General features: G+C 52.9%; 2 protein-coding genes across 2 annotated transcripts; one reads left to right on the top strand and one right to left on the bottom strand.

The window, feature by feature from the left end:
- LTB (lymphotoxin beta) lies at nt 1-5,189 on the bottom strand. Its single transcript, NM_001242728.1, is given in 3 exon segments — nt 1-446; nt 2,124-2,268; nt 5,055-5,189. Coding segments are annotated over 3 exon segments (726 nt in total).
- A 6,034-nt stretch (nt 5,190-11,223) lies between these two features.
- On the top strand, nt 11,224-17,960 carry LST1 (leukocyte specific transcript 1). Its single transcript, XM_029056122.1, has 5 exons — nt 11,224-11,289; nt 12,035-12,076; nt 15,416-15,532; nt 16,296-16,318; nt 17,419-17,960. Exons 2-5 carry the CDS (start codon nt 12,052-12,054, stop codon nt 17,602-17,604), a joined length of 351 nt encoding a protein of 116 aa, XP_028911955.1. The 5' UTR covers nt 11,224-11,289; nt 12,035-12,051; the 3' UTR covers nt 17,605-17,960.
- The last annotated feature ends 409 nt before the right edge of the window (nt 17,961-18,369 follow it).

The following is an 18,369-nucleotide window of genomic DNA, read 5'->3' as shown; positions in this document are numbered from 1 at the left end:
TCAACCCACCCTCACGGCCCCGAAGTAAGTCTTCCCCCTCCTGTAGTCCACCATGTTGGGATGACTGACATTCACGAAGATCCTCTCCTCGCCCCCGAGCCGGGCCAGGCCCCCAAACCCCACGCTGGTGTGCCACAGGCCCCCGGGCCCCCGGCCGTCCCCGGGGGGTGGGGTCACCGTCTCGGCCCCCTGAAGCATCAGCTCCACCTCCCCAGCCCCATAGCCCCCTCCAACGCGGTAGAGGCGGCTGCTTACGGTGATCCCGGCCCCCGGGTGGCCCCCAGACCCCCGGCCCCGGAATCCCACGTGGCAGTACAGGTAATAGACGCCCTCCCGGGGCAGTGCCAGCCTGGCAGTGCCCAGCAGGCGGGCCCCGCTCTTCAGAAAGGCTTCCTCGTGCCCCGTGACCCAGTGCAGGAGGTGGCCCGGGCCGTGGCCTTGGATACCTGAGGAGAGGACAAGACGTAGGGAGGGGGAGAGAGGAGGGCAGCGTTAGGGGTGGGGTGGGGTGGGGGGGCACCCTGGCCCTTTAAGAATGAGCTTGCAGTCCAGTAGACTGCGACCTCTTTCGGGCTTTTTTTTGGTATTTGTTAAGCGCTTACTATGGGCCAGGCATGGTGCTGAGCGCTGGGATAGACACAAGCAAATCCGGGGTGGACACAGTGGGCTTCCCCTTCTCCGTACTGGATTTCCCGGGGCTCCGATTCCCACCGGGACTCAGCCCGGCTCCAGTTCAATCAGTCAATTAGTGGTATTGAGCACTTACTGTGTACAGAACACTGGGCTAAATACGTGGAAGGGCACAGTAAAACAGAGTTGGTATGAAGAGAAACGGTGGAGAGAAGCCAGGCCCGGGAGTCAGAGGATCTAAGTTCTAATCCTGGCTGTGAGACCTTGGGCAAGTTACTTCATTTTTCTGGGTCTCAGTCCCCTCATCTCTAAAATGGGGATGAAGACCATGAGCCCCACGGGGGACAACCTGATCACCTTGTATCCCCCCCTAGCGCTTAGTACAGTGCTTTGCACATAGTAAGCACTTAACAAATACCACCATTATTATTATTATGGACAAGGATCGCGGCTACCAACTCTGTAGTTGGACTGTACTTTCCTAAGCGCTCAGTCTAGTGCCCTGCACACAGTTACAGCTCAAGAAAAACCACGGATAGAAGCGTAGCCCAGTGGAAAGAGCCCAGACCTGGGAGCCAGAAGACTTGGGTTGCAATCCACCTGTCTGCTGTGTGACCCTGGGCAAATCACTTCACTTCTCTGTGCCTCAGTTCCCTCATCTGAACAATGGGGATTCAAGCAATCAATCAATCAACTAGTTAATCATATTTATTGAACATTAACTGTGTGCAGAGCACTTGGGAGAGTACAATATAACAGAGGTGTTAGGTTCCCTGCCCACAGCGAGATTTCAGTCTAGAATCTGGAATCTACAGACTAGATTCAATATCTGTTCTCCCTCCTACTTAGACTGTGAGCCCACCTTCTTACTACACCTCGATTTCCGCTACTCTCCACGACCCCTCATTCTGCCTCTGGCCTAGAAAGCCTTCCCTCCTCAAATCCAACAGACAATTACTCTCTCCCTTCCCCCTTCAAAGTCTTATTGAAGGCCCATCTCCTCCAGGAGGCCTTCCCTACCTAAGACCTCCTTTCCTCTTCTCCCACTCCCTCCTGCGTCTCCCTGACATGTTCCCTTTGTTCTTCCCCACTCCCAGCCCCACAGCGCTTATGTCCAGATCTGTCATTTATTTATTTCTATGACTGTCTCCCCCTCTCTAGGCTGTAAGCTCGTTGTGGGCAGGGAATGTGTCTGTTTATTGTTATATTATACTCTCCCAAGCGCTTAGTATAGTGCACACAATAAGTGCTCAATAAATACAATCGAATAAATGAATGCTCCTCCTGTATGGGTTTTGCTACAGCCTTTGAGAACCGTATTAGAAGAAAAATATATATATGGAAGATATTGTATAAATAATAAATTATAAATATTCATAAGCAATCCGGACCGGGTTTTGCGTGGAGCCGTCACCCCTCCATGGCGCGGGGGTCCCCGACCCTTCCAATCCAGAATCCAGATCTGGACTCGCTCTGGGCGGCCCACTCCTCACCTATGAGGTGGGCTGCCGGGTTACGGAGGGTCTCTTCGAGTCCCCAGTCCTCAGCGGGTCCTGGGGGCAGGACTCCTGGGTCCCGGGAAGGGTCTTCACCCATCTGCTGCTGCCTCTGCCCTCCTGGGGGCTCGGGGGCCGCTTCCTGGAGAGATTGGGGGGCAGGAGGGAGACAGACCTGAACACTCAGCCTTCGACCCCATGGTCTCCCGAGTCATTGCAGGCATTCCCCTGCGGCTGGGGCGCCTCTCCCCGCCACCAACCCCAGCAACCGAGTTGGGTCCCACCCCTGGGGCAGTCATGCCTTTTTCCATTCCCCTAAGGGATCCCCACTTTCACACCTTCATTCATTAGTTCCCCTTCCCTTCCGACCCCAGGGTTGTGGGGGGGTAGCTGGGGTTCACACAGAATTCGAACTTTCAGGCCTAGAGATGTGCCTAGGCAGACCTGGCCACGGATAGCTGAGTCAGGCACGGGGAGATACAGACCCTGACCCAGCGAGACTGAGAGATGGTGACAGGGAGACAGAGATGGGACAGCAGAGACCCTGACCCAGAGACAGAGAGAGGGCAACAGAGAGACAGAGACGGGGCAGCAGAGACTCTGACCCTGAGAGATCGCCATGGGGAAACAAAGACAGGATAACAGAGACCTTGATTCAGACGGCCTGAGAGACAGCGATGAGGACACAGACACCCTGACTCAAAGAGACAGGCAGCAGAGACCCTGACCCAAAAAGACTGAGAGATGGGGGTGGGGAGACAAAGACCCTGACTCTGAGAGATGGAGACAGGGAGACAGAGACAGGGAACAGAGACCCTGACGCCGAGAGGAGCAGTGGCAATGGGAGACAGAGACAGGATAACAGAGACCAAGGCCCGGACCCAGAGAGACACGGTTACGGGAACGAGCACGTGAACAAGTCCCCCCCCACCGCAGCCCACCCATCCAGCTGCTTCAGAGAGATGTGGGCAGAAAAGGAGATACTGTCTGAGACTGAGCCAGGCTGTAAAGAAGGGCAGACCTGAGCAGACAGAAAAATTGCAGGGCATCAAGTTAGGGGAGGAAGTGAAATTGAGAGCTGAGGAAGGAGGGGAAGAGGAAGGAAGGGGCTGAAAGTGAAGGTGTGAGGTGGGAGAGACCAGGCCTGGGGCAGGTGGGCAGAACAGCTCTCAGCAACAGTCAATTAACCTCTCCTCTCAGGGCGTGTTTGGGGTTGGGCGGGGGGTCTATCCGGGTGGGCGTGGAAGCCGGGAGGGGGGAAGGAGAGGGTTGGAGGGAGGGTGGGGGGTGTCCTAGAGCGACTTTTGGTGGTAGGAGGAGGGGAAAGACCTCCCGGAGCCTCTCCTGAAGGAGAGAGTGAAACTCTTGTTTTGATCCCGAGATTAAAGTGAAAGAAGTGGCCACAGGCCGGGGGCGGGGAAAGGAGTGAAGACCCTGTGAATTCCCAAAGCCAGTTTCGTTTCGTTTGCCCTGAGGAGAAAGGAGGCTGAAGGGGGAAAAAGGACCAAAACCAAAATAGAGAGGGGATAGTCAAGTCCCCAGAGAGACTGAGAGATACAGGGAGAGAGAAACAGAAAGTCGGAGTGATGCACAGGGAGAGAGAAAGGCAGAGAAACACACAGAGACAGAAACTGAACGACAGAGGTGCACAGAGAGAAACAGAGAGTGAGATGGAAACAGAAAGACAGAAAGATACACAGAGAGACAGAAAGGCAGAGATACACACGAAGAGAGACAGAGACAGAAATATACAGAGAGAAAGAAAGGGAGGGAGAGAGTCAGAGGTGGAGAGACAGACACCAAGGGAAATAAAAAGAGTCTGGAAAAGCAGAGAAATTGAGAAAGGCAGAGATAGAGAGAGCTATGTTTACATAGTAAGTGCTCAATAAATAATAAGAGGGAAGACAATGGGACAGCCTTAGAGATTCAGTGGGTGGGATTCCCGAGACGCACAACCCAGAGAAAGGGAAAGAGGGAAGTCGAGTGGGACTATCCCAGGAAATGTTTAATAAGGATCACTCCGTACTACTCGGTGGAGTGAAACCAAGAGGGAGAAAGTAACGGAACTGAAGGACAGAGATGGAAACTGAAAGAAATTAGTGGAAACCGAGAGTGAGACATGGAAATGAGAGAAAAGCGATGGATTCAGTGCTACACGGAGATGGAAACAGAGAGACAGACATGGAAACAAGAAAAAGAAGAGATGGAGGCAGGGCTACATAGGGATGGAAATCCAGAGACAAACATGGGAACGAGAAACAGAAGAGATGGAGTCAGGGCTACACAGAGATGGAAGCTGATAGATAGATATGGAAACATGAGAGAGAAAAGAGATGAAGGCAGGGCTACACAGAGACGGAAACCGAGAGACAAACGTGGAAATGAGGGAGAGTAAAGATGGAGACAGGGCTACAGAGAAATGGAAAATGATAGACAGACATGGAAACGAGAGCGAGAAGAGATGGAGGCAAGGGTACGTAGAGGTGGAAACAGAGAGACGGACGTGGAAACAAGAAAGAGAAGAGATGGAGGCAGGGCTACACAGACACGGAAACCGAGAGGCCAACATGGAAACAAGGGAGAGTAGAGACGGAGACGGGGCTACACAAAAATGGAAACACGAGAGATAGATATGGAAACGTGAGAGAGGAAAAAGATGGAGGCAGGGCTACACAGAGATGGAAAGCGAGAGACAGAGACGGAAAAGAGAGAGCGAGAGAGCAGAGATGGAGGCAGGGCTAAACGGAGTTGGAAACGGAGAGATGGAGATGGAACATGACAGAGAAAAGAGATGGAGGCAGGGCCGCGCAGAGATGGAAACTGACAGAGACGGAAAACCAGAGGCAGCCCGAACAAGCGGCTGAGCCCTGCAGGTGGAGAGAGCCCGAGCCGGAGACAGCCGGCCCCTTCTCGGTGACCCCCTCTCACCTGCCCCCAAGACCGAGGTCCCAGCGCCATGGTGACCAGGGCGGTGAGGGGTACGCACACCAGTAGAGTCCCCAGCACAGCGGCTCCCACCACGGCCAGAAGGGGGCGGCCTGGCTCCCCGCCCCGGGCCCCCATCCTGCTCTGAACCGGCCCCCCCGGGGTCAGGCACTTTCATACCCCGGCTGGCGCCTCGGGGGGGGGCGGGGCTGGGACCCCTTTCACCCCCACTTCCTCCCCCTCCTCCTTCTCCCCTTCACCCCACCTGCTTGGGGCTTTCCGCCCAAAGCCGCCCGGCTTCCTGCTTACCCAGAGCTAGGGTGGGGCGGCCGGACGCCTGGGTTCTCTGAACACAGGAAAGCTGGGGGGAAGCGGGGGGGGTACCTGGGAGGGAGCCGGGTGCCGGGAGAGGTAGGGGGCTGTAGGCCTGGGTCCCAGAGCGGGGCGGGGGCCTGCGGCGGGGGAGAATCGGAGCGCCCTTGGGGTGGCGGATGGAGAGCAGAGGGCAGTTTGGGGTGGCAATCTAATGCAGATAATAAAGAAATTCGGATTAAGTTGGCTCCTCCAACCTGGGCCTCCTCCGATCGATCCCCTGGTTGGGAGGGGAGATGGTTTTAGGATAAACACATTATGGGCAGGGGACCCGGCCGGTAATTCTGCAGTATTGGACTCTCCCAACCGCTTATTACGGTGCTCTGCTCATAGTGAGTGCTCAGTAAATACCACTGATTGACTGATTGATTAGCGGAGGCTTGTGGGGAAAAGAAACTCCCGCCCGGGCCAGCCCCTCGTGTGACAGGGACCTTGTCTAATCTCCTTAGCTTGCAGCGACCCCAGTGCTTAGTACAGCGCCTGGGCATTTAGTAAGCGCTTAGCCCACACCATAAAAACCCCCAACAAGACTCAAGAATCTGCAAAGGAGCTCACCCCTGGGCAGGGAGCTGGGGGTCCTCCCGACTCCACTAATCTGGGGGTGGGGGTGGGGGGCGGGTGGAACCCTGGGTCCTCACCCCCTCAACCCCTGCCCCGCCCTGCCATGCTGATTTACAGCACCGAGGGCGCTGCAGCCTGGGGAACCGAGGACTTCATTCAATCGTTCATCCAATCGCATTTATTGAGCGCTTACCTTGTGCAGGGCACTGGACTAAGCACTTGGGAGAGGACAACAGAACAATAACAGACATATTCCCTGCCCACAACGAGCTCGGAGTCTAGCTTCCTGCCCTGCCACAGCCTACAACTCTCCTTTTTTAAAGGGTATTTGTTAAGCACTTACTGCGTGCCAGGCACTGTCCTAAAAACTGGGGTAGATCGAAGCTAATCAGATCGGACCCAGTCCGTGTTCCACACTGGGCTCCCAGTCTTCACCACCATTTCACAAATGAGGTGACTGAGGCACAAGGAAGTGAAGTGATTTGCCCAAGGTCACACAGCTGACAAGTCGTAGCCCCCGCCGCTGGCTTCCAGTCCCCAGCCCTTTCACCCCCAAGCCCCTATTTCAGGTCGCAGGCCCAGAACAGGAACCGCGTCTGAGTCCCACAACCTTTTTGGGGAAGCGGAGGAAGGGGGGCTGGGAGTGGAAGTGAGGGACAGGGCCCCATCAGGATTGCGGTCAACCTCTTCCTTCCCCTCAGCTGGGAGGCCCGATCTAGCCTCAGATCCGCCCACGGTCCCATGGGGCGGGGGGAGGAGGGTCCCCGAGACTGTCCAACACCTGCCCATGTGGGGCGGGGAGAGGTGCAGAAAAGTCCGTTCAAAGTGACTGTCCCTGAGAGGAGCAGCAGCAGCAAGAAGAGGAGGGGCTGGGCCCTGGGTAGTAATATTAATAATAATAATAATAATGGTCTTGGTTAAGCACTTACGATGTCTCAAGCACTAAGCACAGGGATAGGTACATGATAATCAGTTTGGACACGGTCCCTGTCCCATATGGGGCTCACATTCTTAATCCCCTTTTGATAGCTGAGGTAACTGAGGCATAGAGAAGTGAAGTGACTTCCCCAAGGTCACACAGCAGACAAGTGGCAGAACTGGGATGAGAACCCAGGGCCTCTGACTCCTGGCCCCATAATCGTTCCACTAGGCCATGCTGCTTCTCTACGGTATTCACTGAGTGCCTAATATGTGCAGATCACTGTACTACGCACTAGCAGAGAGTACACAGGTGGGAATCAGACCCAGGACTTGTCTCTCAAGGGGCTCACAATCTATGATTCTGAAGTGGGGAGAGGGGACTGGGAACAGACGTATCAGGAGCAATGAAACTGTAAAATGCTAAATATGAAAGTCAAAGAGAAATCCACAAAATAAAAAATAAAAACATTAGGGTGCTGGCTTGGGCGGGCAAGGACTCCGATCTAATAACAATTATTGGTATAATAATAATAATAATGTTGGTATTTGTTAAGCGCTTACTATGTGCAGAGCACTGTTCTAAGCGCTGGAGGAGATACAGGGTAATCAGGTCGTCCCACGTGAGGCTCACAGTTAATCCTCATTTTACAGATGAGGTAACTGAGGCACAGAGAAGTTAAGTGACTTGCCCACAGTCACAGTTGACAGGTGGCAGAGCCGGGAGTCGAACTCATGACCTCTGACTCCGAAGCCCAGGCTCTTTACACTGAGCCATGCTGCTTCCCCGTATTATTGTTACTGTTGTTATTATTTAGCACTTGGAACAGTGCCAGCGCTTAGAACAGTGTTTGACACATAGTAAGCACTTAACAAACACTATGATCATTGTCATTATTATTTTATTGGCCAAGCACTATAGTAGATGCAAAATCATCATATAAAGCGCAGTCCTTGTCCCCCACGGGGCTCACCGGCTAAATAGGAGAGAGGACATATATTGAATCCCCATTTTACAGAAGTGGAACCAGAGGCACGGAGAAGTGAGGTAATCTGCTCAAGGTCACACAGCAGACAGGCAGAAAAGCACCAGGGCCTAGTGGGAAGAACCCGGGCCCGAGAACCGAAAAATCTGGCTTCTAATGCCAGTTCCGCCACTTACCTGCTGTGTGACCTGGGGCAGGTCTCTTCACTTCCCTGTGCCTTGCTTACCTCATCTGTAAAATGAGGTTTAAGACTCTGAGCCCTATGTGGGACAGGGATTGTGTCCAATCTGATTATTTTGTACCTGCCCTAGGGCTTACTTCAGTGCTTGGCGCTTAGTAAGGGTTTAACAAATACCATTAAAAAAAAAAAAAGTGGCAGATCCAGGATTAGATCCCAGGTCTTCTGATTCCCAGGCCCGGGCTCTTTTCTCTCAGCTTGAATCCACCCCAGGACTGGGCACAATGCTTGGCACATAGTAGGTGTCTAATCACTCAATCTACCAATAACCCATGCCATACAAAACTAACTTTTCCAAGGCTGGGAGAAATTGTTTTCCAGCCCAGCTTCCCTTTCACCCAGTTCTGGTTTCTTTCCGCCGATCAGAAAGAACTTTTCAATGGTGTAGCGGATGGAGTCCGGGCCTGGGAGCCAGAATGTCATGGGTTCTAATCCCGGCTCTGTTACTTGTCTGCTGTGAGGCCTTGGGCAAATCACTTCACTTCTCTGTGCTTCAGTTACCTCATCTGTAAAATGGGGATTAAGACTGTGAGCCCCTTGTGGGACAGGGACTGGGTCCAATCCAATTTGCTTGTACCCACCCCAGTGCTTAGCACAGTGCATGGCACATAGTAAGTACTTAAATACCACAATTATTAATTATTATTTCAAATAAGGAGAAACTCCCCTCTAAGGGTGGCTTGGACTGGGGGAGTGGGAGGAATTCTGCTTTGCAGCGAGAGAGGTCTCTGCCCTTCTGCACCCTCCATCGATCCCTTGATGGTATTTATTGAGCGCTCTGTGTGTAGAAAACTGTACTTAGCACTGCCCATCAGCACCTAGAATAATGCTTGACTCAAAGTAAGCACTTAACAAATATAATAACAACAATAATAATAAAAACAACAAGGGGCTTACTATACTCGCCAAAATAAATTCAATCAATCGGTCACTCCAGTCCATGCTTCATTCTGCTGCCCAGACCAATTTTCTCAAAAAAGTTGAGTTCTGGTTTCTCCACTCCTCAAGAGCCTCCTGAGGTTGCCCATCCACCTGTGCATCAAACAGAAACTCCTTATCGTAAGCTTTAAAGCGCTCAATCACTTTCCCCCCTGCTATCTTCTCTCAATGATTTCCTACTACACCCCAGCCCACACGCTTCTTTCCTCTAATGCTAACCTACTCACGGTACCTCGATCTCGTCTGCCTCGCCACCGACCCCTCGCCCACGTCCTGCTTCTGTCCTGGAACGTCCTCTCCCTTCATATCCGACAGACCATCACTCTCCCCACTTTCAAAGCCTTATTAAAATCCCATCTCCCAGGGGAAATATGGACATGTTTCTTCTCCAGGGGAGAAGATGCCACTGGAGAGCAAATGGTTGAAGATGGCTTTTAGGGAAGGAAGCATACCGAGCATTGTCCACTGGAGAAGAAACATGTCCATATCTCCCCTGTCCTTAAAAAACCCTTCCTTGACCCCACAGGTCCCACCAGTTATTGCCCCATCTTCCTCCTACCATTCCTCTCCAAACTCCTTGAGCGAACTGACTAGATCCGCTGTCCCAAATTCCTCTCCTCCAATTCTCTCGACTCCCTCCAATCTGGCTCCCGTCCCCTTCACTCCACAGAAACCACCTTCTCAAAGGTCCCCAATGATCTCCTTCTTGCCAAATCCAAGGGCCTCTAGGCCATCCTTAATCTTCCTCGACCTCTCGGCTGCCTTCGACACCGTGGACCACCCCTTCTCCTGGAAACTTGATCCAACCTTGGTTTCTCTGACTCTCTTCTCTCCTGGTTCTCCTCATCTCTCTGACCTTTCATTGTCGGCCTCCTTCGGGGACTCCTCCTCTGCCTCCCACCCCCTAACAGTGGGGGTCCCTCAAGGTTCAGGTTTGAGTCCCCTTCAATTCTCCTTCTACATCCACACATCACCAAAATCCACCCTTTCTTCTCCATCCAAACTGCTTCCACATTAATACCATCACTCATCCTATCCCGCCTGGATTACCACATCAACCTCCCTGCTGACTTCCCAGCCTCTTGTCTCTCCCCACTCTAGTTCATACTTCACTCTGCTGACTGGACCGTTGCGCTACAAAAATGTTCAGGACACGTCACGCCCCTCCTCAAAAAACTCCAGTGGTTGTGCAACCACCTCCATATCAAACAACAACTCCTCACCATTGGCTTGCCCTTTCCTACCTCATCTCGCTGTTCTTCTACTACAACCCAGCCCGCACTCTTCGCTCCTCTAGTGCTAACCTCACCGTGCCTCAGTCTCGCCTGTCTCGCCACCGACCCCTAGCCCACATCCTGGCTCTGGCCTGGAATGCCTTCCCTCCATAAATCTGACAATTACGCTCTCTGCCTTCAAAGCCTATTGAAGGCCCCTCTCCTCGAAGAGGCCTTCCCAGACTAAGCCCCGCTTTTCCTCAACTCCCACTCCCGCATCACTCTGACTTGCTCCCTTTGCTCTTGCCCCCTTCCTGCCCCCCAGCTCTTATGTACCTATCTGTAATTTTTTTAATTTGTATTGATATCTGTCTCCCCGCCCCAGGCTGTAAGCTTGTCATGGGCAGATAATGTCACTGTTTATAGTTGTATTGTACTTTCCCAAGTGCTTAGTACAGTGCTCTGCGCACGGTAAGTGCTCAAGAGGTACCACTGAATGGATACACAGAAAAAGCTCCATCAATACCATTTAATGGATGAAACAGGAATTGAATCCCCATTGTCCAGATGAGGAAACTGAAGCCCAGAGAAGAAAAGCGACCCGGCCCGAGGTCACACAGCAGCCCCAGATGGGATCCCAGGGCTCACTCTGGGGGCACTGGGGAGGACTGAGAGGGAGGCTGTGGGGGAGCCAGGGAGGACCTCCCCCCCAGGTTGTTCTCTAGGATATGGGGCAACAGGATTTCTCAATTGTGTGCTCTGGAAAGAAGGGGACCCTGGAGAGAGTGGGGAAGAGTTTTGACCCCGGGGGAGAGTGGGGAAGCGACTCAGACTGGACGTCTTCCTCTTCTCCCCTCCCAGCCCCTAACTCTGCCCAACTTCCTCTCCCCAGAGGCCTCCAGGGAGGGGCCAGTGGGTAACACAAATAGGGTTAGGCCGGGTAGGTCGGCCAGTGCTGACCTGTGTCCCTTTCCTGGCTTAGACATCAGACCGCCCGTCCAGTCCTCGAGGTAAGACTCCTCCTCTCCCACCCCCCACATCTCACCTCAGCCCCCCGCTTCCGCTATCTCCCAGAAGTCCCTGGGACACGACCAGTCCAGAGGGGGAAACGAGGGGTTGGGGGACAGGGGATGGGGGAATCCTGGCTTGGGGAGGGAGGAGGAGGGAGGGCTGTGGGGCCAGAAGTCCAACTGGGAATTGAGGGCCAGAGTGGGAGCAAGGAACCTGGGTAGAGAAGGCCCCGAAATGACAACTGAGACCAGAGTGACTTGAGTCAACTACGTGGGAAGCGAGGAAGAGACAGGATCGTGGGGGCCAGCTCTCTGGGGCTCAGTTGGAGGGGGGCGGCGGGAGGAGACCTGAGGTCTGGGGAGGTCGAGATGACTGGACTCTCCCTAGTGTGTCTCCATCTCTCCAAGGGCCTCATCGAGGGGACAATCCGGGGGGCAAACCCAAGAGGCTGAGGGAGTTGGTCGTTTGAGGGCAGGAAGTTCAGCACAGGGGAGGGGAGGGAAGAGGAATTGAGAGTTCTTGGGCAATTGGCAGGTCCTCACTGAGGCCTCAGAGGCATCTGACTGGGGAACAGCTTCTGTGCCCGCTGGGTAGCAACCCAGGAGTCTGAGGGCTGGGCAGGCTAGGAAAGACTCCCTTGCTGCCCCTAACTCAGGCTAAGGTTCCCAGCAGTGTTTCCCGGCCCCCACAAATCCTTCCCTTTCCCCACCTCATGCTACCCCTCTCCCTTTGCTCTCTCTACAGACCCTGATCCCACCACCATGTCACGTGAGGTTTCATGTATAGGTAAATTCAGTAAGGTCACACTTGAGCAGTGGGAGGGAGTAAAGAGGTTAGTAGGGGCAGAAGAGGGAGGGGGAATGGGTAGGGATTCAGCAGAACCAGGAGCAGATTATTTTTTGTTTATTCTTATAGTATTTCTGTCGGACAGTCAGTCAGTGAATCGTATTTATTGAGCACTTACTGTGTGCAGAGCGCTGTAGTAAACAGAATTCAAAAATAAAAAGACACATTCCCTTCCCACAAGGAATGTACAGTCTAGAGGGGGAAACAGAAACAGGAGCAGATTCCTTTCTGTTTGTTTTTATATTTGTTAAGCACTTGCTTTGTGCCAAGCGCTGTTTTAAACACTGGGGTAGATACAAGATAATTGGGTTGGACGCAGTCTCTGTCCCATGGAGGGCTCACAGTCTTAATCCCCATTTGACAGATGGCTGAGGCCCAGAGAAGTGAAGTGAGTTGCCCAAGGACATACAGCAGAGAGGTGGCGGAGCCAGGATTAGAACCCACATCCTCTGACTCCCAGGTCCAGGCTCTTTCCAATAGGCTGCACTGCTTCCAGGGGGAGACCGCTTTACTGTGTCTCTGCCATCCCATCCTGAGGTCACCATTACCATTTCCCCACCTCTGGGACAGACGACCCTTTCCAGACCCTTTCCATAAACCCATTCAGCTCCCGAGGTTGGGGAGGGGATTACAGGGCTGAGGGACTGGGAGGGTTAGCTAGCTAGAGGGCCTTGGAGTCAAAGAACCTGGGTTCTAATCCTGACTCCCCTATTTTTTCTGCTGTGTGACCTCGGGAGAGTCACTTCCTTTCTTTAGGTCTCAGTTACCACGCCTGTAAAAGTGCAAGGGCAACACAGAAGGGAGTGGGAAAAGAGGAGATGAGAGCTAAGTCGGCGGAGGTCTCTTGGAGGAGATGCGCTTTTAGTAAGTCTTTGAAGTGGGGAGAGTGATCGTCTGTCAGATGCGGAGAAGGAGGGTGTTCCAGGCCAGAAGCAGGACATGGCAAGGAGTCGGCAGAGAGATAGATGAGACCGAGGTAAAGTGAGTTGGGTGGCATTAGAGGAGCAAAGTGTACGGATTAGGTTGTAGAAGGAAATCAAGGAGGTAAAGGTAGGAGGGGCGAGCTGCTTGAGGACTTTAGGGCAGATGATGAGGAGCTTTAGTTTGATGCGGAGGTGGATGGGCAACCACTGGAGGTTCTTGAGGAGTGGGGAAATGTGGACTGGATGGTTTTGTGGAAAAACAATCTAGACAGCAGAGTGAAGTGTGGTCTGGAGTGGGGAGAGACGGGAGGCAGGGAGGTCGGCAAGGAGGCTCATACAATAATCAGACCTTCCTCTTGCTCTGAGGAACCTCCACAGTTAAGGGGTAGGAGGCAGAGGAGCCCGGGAAAGAGGCGGAGAGGGAGTGGCCAGAGAGATGGGAGAACCAGGAGAGGATAGTGTCAGCGATGCCCAGGATGGATAATATTTCCAGAAGGGGGTGGTTGATAGTGTCGAAGGCAGGTGAGAGGATTAGGAGGGAGTAGAGGCCATAGGATCTGGCAAGGACGAGATCATCGCTGACTTCAGAGAGGAAAGCGTCTGTGGAGTGAAGGGGGAGGAAGCCAGATCGGAGGGGGACCAGGAGAGAACTGGAGGACAGCAGATGTAGTCAACTCACTTGGAGAGGTTTGGAGAGGAATGGCCTGAGGGAGATGGGCAGATAACTGGAGGAGCCGTGGGGTCAAAGGAGGGTTTATTTGAGGATAGGGGATACATGATACACAATAGGTTTCCCATAATTTTGAATGCCTTCATACCTTAGGAAGGTGTGTCTTTGTTGTGTATCCATCTAGTCTCCTTGTGGGCTTGGACTGTGCCTGTAAATCAATGGTACCTATTGAGCGCTTTCTGTTTTTAAGGGCTTGGGGGAGTGCAATTCAAAAGAGTTGGCAGACACATGCCCTGACCACAAGGAGCTTACGATCTAAAAGGTCTACCAACTCAGTAGTGTTGTACTTTCCCAAAGGCTTAGTACAGTGCTCTGCACCCAGTCAGAGCTCACTATATACCATTAATTGATCGACTGATTGCTTGATGGATATAATCAACTGTGGCCTGGGAGTCAGAGGACCTGAGTTCTTATTCTGGCACTGCCACTAGTCTGCTGTGTGACCTGGGGCAAGTCACTTCACTTTTTGGTCAATCAATCCATGGTATTTCATTCATTCAGTCGTATTTATTGAACGCTTACCGTGTGCCGAGCACTGTACTAAGCGCTTGGAAAGTACAATTCGGCAAAAGAGACAATCCCTACCCAACAATGGACTCACAGTCTACAGCGGGGGAGACAGACAACAAGACAAAACAAAACAAGAAGACAGGCATCAAAAGCATCAATATAAATAGAATTATAAGATGCATTCACCTCATTAATAAAATAAATAAAACAATAAATTTGTTCTTATATACGCAACTGCCGTGGGGCGGGGCGGGGGGGCAGAGCAGAGGGAGGGAGTCGGGGCGATAGGGAGGGGAGAAGGAGCAGAGGAAAAGGGGGGCTCAGTCTGGGAAGGTTCCTGGTGAGCTTTCAGTAAGTCTTTGAAGAGGGGAAGTGTGTTAGTTTGGCGGATGTGAGGAGAGAGGGCGTACCAGACCAGAGGTAGGACCCAGGCCAGGGGTTGACGGCGGGCCAGGCGAGAACAAGGCACCCTGAGGAGGTGAACAGCGGCAGAGGAGCCGAATGTGCGGGCTGGACTGTAAAAGGAGAGAAAGGGAGAAAGGTGATGGAGAGCTTTGAAGCCAATAGTGAGGAGTTTGGGCAGAGCACTGTTCTAGGTGCTTGGGAGGGTACACTTTGGCAGACACATTCCCTGCCCATGACGAGCTTACTGTTCACTCATCCTTTAACTGTATTTATTCAGCATCTACTCTGTGCCAAGCACCCTACTAAACACTTGAGAGAGTACAATATAACAATATACAGACCCATTTCCTGCCCACATCGGGTTTACAATCTAGAGTACTGAGAAGTACTGTCTAGAGGACTAAGTGCCTCAGTTTCCTCATCTGAACAATGGGGATTCAATCCCTGTTCTCCTTCCCTGTTAGACTGTGAGCCCCAGGTGGGCCAGGGACTGTATCTGACCTGATGATCTTCTATCTACCCCAGCGCTACGAACAGAGTTTGACCAATAGTAAGCACTTAACGAATGCCATTATTAATATTATTAGTTTAGGGAACAAATACCATTATTATTATGTTTAGCGGGAGATAGGTATCTCATTTGATGGGGGAGGCTGGCTCAGTATTAGGGTCTCTAACACTCTCCATTCTTCTGCTTCCCACCCACTACAGGTAATACAAGCCTTGACAAGGTCTGCTGTTTCCTTATCGGATTGGCCGGAGTGACCATTGGACTGGTCGTGGCTGTGATCATTTTGGCCATCTGTCTCTGCCGGCTCCAGAAGCGAGGTGCGCCACCCCCTTCCTCTCCCCCAAACTGTCTGTCCCTCCCTCACACACCCTGAGTCCTCCCCCACCCCCCTGCAAACTTCCCCTCCTCCAGCCCGGGGCCTTCCACCTAACCCACTGGGCCCCGGTCTAGGGCAAGTAGCGCAGCCTAGTGGAAAGAGCTGGAACTGGGAGTCAGAAGGTCCTGGGTTCTAATCCCACTCCGCCCCTTGTCTGCTATGGGACCTTGGACAAGTTACTCCCCTTCTCTGAGCCTCGGTTCCCTCGTCTGCAAAATGGGGATTAACTCTCCGAGCCCTATGTGGGATGGGGATGGTTTGCTTGAGTCTATCCCAGAGCTTAGTAGTGTTCATTGTTTCACTCAATTCGATTGCATTTATTAAGCGCTTACTGTGTGCAGAGCTTGGAACTAAGTGCTTTCAAGCACTTAATAATAATAATAATGTTGGTATTTGTTAAGCCCTTACTATGTGCAGAGCACTGTTCTAAGCACTGGGGTAGATACAGGGTAATCAGGTTGTCCCACGTGAGGCTCACAGTTAACCCCCATTTTACAGATGAGGTAACTGAGGCACAGAGAAGTTAAGTGACTTGCCCACAGTCACACAGCTGCCAAGTGGCATAACAAACACCATAAGAAAAAACAGTTGAATCCCTCCTCTCCCAACCTTTAGAAGTCTGGAGGGGAGCGGGGAGAGCGGCTTGAGGGGGCTTGGGTGATGAAGGCTATAAGGGTTAACGAACTGTGTTTCATCTCTTACAGTGAAAAGACTGCAGAGGAGCGAGGTACCTGGCGAAGGCTGAGCCGGAAGGGGTCGGAGAGGAAGAAGGGGTTGGGGGTGTCAGGGTCGGGGGGAGAGACGGGGACAGCAAGGCAGAGAGGATCAGAGAGAGTGACGCAGAGAGACCGAGAGACAAAGGCGAAGGAGAGGCAGAGTGCACATCGTAACGTTAATAGGAGTAACGTTGTAATCATATTTATTGAATGCTTACTGTGTGCAGAGCACTGGATGAAGCACTGAGAAAGAGCGTTTACTTTACGCAGAGCACTCTACCGAGCATCGGGAGAGAGCGCTTACTCTGTGCAGAGCACAGTCCTAAGCACTGGGAAAGAGCACTTACTGTGTGCGGACCACTGTACCAAGAGGTGGGAAGGAAAGAATACCCAGGTGAAAATTTAGACGCGGTCCCCGTCCCTCGAGAGGGGTGCGCCCAATCTAAGAAGAGATGTTTGGGGAGAGGGAGCTGGAGACAGAGACAACAGGAGAGGTGAAAGCGTAAAACACTGAAACCGTCTGAAGGGCAAGGACAAACACCAGAAAGGAAAGTGAAAATAGAAACCCAAACCCAGACCCAAACCCTTAGGGCGCTGTGGCTACAGGAGCAGAACTTCAGGCTCTTTGGGACAGAGAGTCCAAGGCAACCGGTAGCCACAGTGACCACTACAGCAGCCTCCAGTTTTCTCAGGGTTTGGGGGAGGCCTCGTGCAGCGGCTGCTTTGCTCTTTCCCTCCGGGTCAGTGGTGGGAGGCAGGATGGGATGGAGAGTTAAGCGCTTAGTACGGTGCTCTGCACACAGTAAGTGCTTAATAAATATGACTGAACGATGGAGCTGCGGAGAACCCATACCGGTTTCAGCACGGTGGGGACATGGCAAGAGCGGCTTTGACCCCCCGACTGGGCCGGCACAGAGCACGCTGGGAACAGGGACGATCAGTGGCGGACGGAGGGAAGGCGGCCTTCCCGGCGTTCTCCACAGAGGAAACAAGAGTCTGAGAAGAGAGGGAGAAGGACAGTGGAGAGAGAAAGGCTGAGTGCAAAGTGGGGGTGGTGGGGTGAGGGTGGCGTTCTGCTCCGTGTCTGACTCTCCCCCTCTTCCCCTCACAGGCCCAGGACAACTCCCTGGAGCTGAGGGAGGAACAAGAACTGCACTATGCCTCTCTCCGCAGGCTCCCCATTGGGGACACTGGGGAGGGGGCCAAGGAGGAGGGGCCTAAAGAGGAGACCAGGAACCCCACAGAGGACTTCTCCTCCGACTACGCCTCTGTGGTCAAGCGGCCAGACCCGTCCTAATCACCCCCCTCACCTCCGACCCCGAGCCCCCCCTCCACCTCAAATCCCCCCCAGGGCCTGAGGGGAATCTCTGAAGATCCCCTCGTCCCTTCCCCGGCCGAGAAGCTCTCCCATCTCTCTGTGCCCCACCCCACAACACTTCCCGACAAGAGGATTTCATCCTTAACTGTGTCTAAGGCCTCTCCATCTATAGAGGCTGTGGGGTAAAACAGCTGCCGGAGCTGGGCTCGGAGACAGCTGGGGCCTGAAGCTCAGCTCACCCTGGAAAGCCCGTGGGGAGAGTAAGAATAATGATGATGATAATAATAACTGTTTTATTTGTTAAGTGCTTACTATGCACCAGGCACTGTCCTAAGCGCTGGGGGCGATACAAGCAAATCAGGTTGGGCACAGTCCCTGTCCCACATGGGGCTCACAGTCTTAATCCCCATTTTACAGATGAGGGAACTGAGGCACGGAGAAGTGAAGTGACTCACTCCAGATCACACAGTAGATAAGTGGCAGATAGTGGGATTAGAACCCAGGTCCTTCTGACTCCTGGGTCTGCGCTCTATCCACTAGGCCACGCTGCTTCTCTACAGTAAAATGGAGTTGGTAGATATGTTCCCTGCCCATAAGGAGTTTACAGCCTAGAGGGGAAGCAGAATGGAGAAGTCCGGAGAAACAGAGTGGCCTAATGGAAAGAGCCCAGACCTGGGAGTCAGAGGACCATGGTTCTCATCCCAGCTCTACCACTTGTCTGCTGCGTGACCTAGTGCAAGTCAC

Source organism: Ornithorhynchus anatinus, chromosome X5, assembly GCF_004115215.2.
Source record: "Ornithorhynchus anatinus isolate Pmale09 chromosome X5, mOrnAna1.pri.v4, whole genome shotgun sequence".
In the NCBI taxonomy this organism is placed as follows: domain Eukaryota; kingdom Metazoa; phylum Chordata; class Mammalia; order Monotremata; family Ornithorhynchidae; genus Ornithorhynchus; species Ornithorhynchus anatinus.
This window is presented reverse-complemented; position numbering and strand designations above follow the sequence as displayed.

Coding starts and splice junctions, on each gene's coding strand:
- LST1 (XM_029056122.1), top strand. CDS start 12,052: ATGTCACGTGAGGTTTCATGTATAG. Junction 12,077..15,415: donor ACGTGAGGTTTCATGTATAG/GTAAATTCAGTA, acceptor CACCCACTACAG/GTAATACAAGCCTTGACAAG. Junction 15,533..16,295: donor CTGCCGGCTCCAGAAGCGAG/GTGCGCCACCCC, acceptor CATCTCTTACAG/TGAAAAGACTGCAGAGGAGC.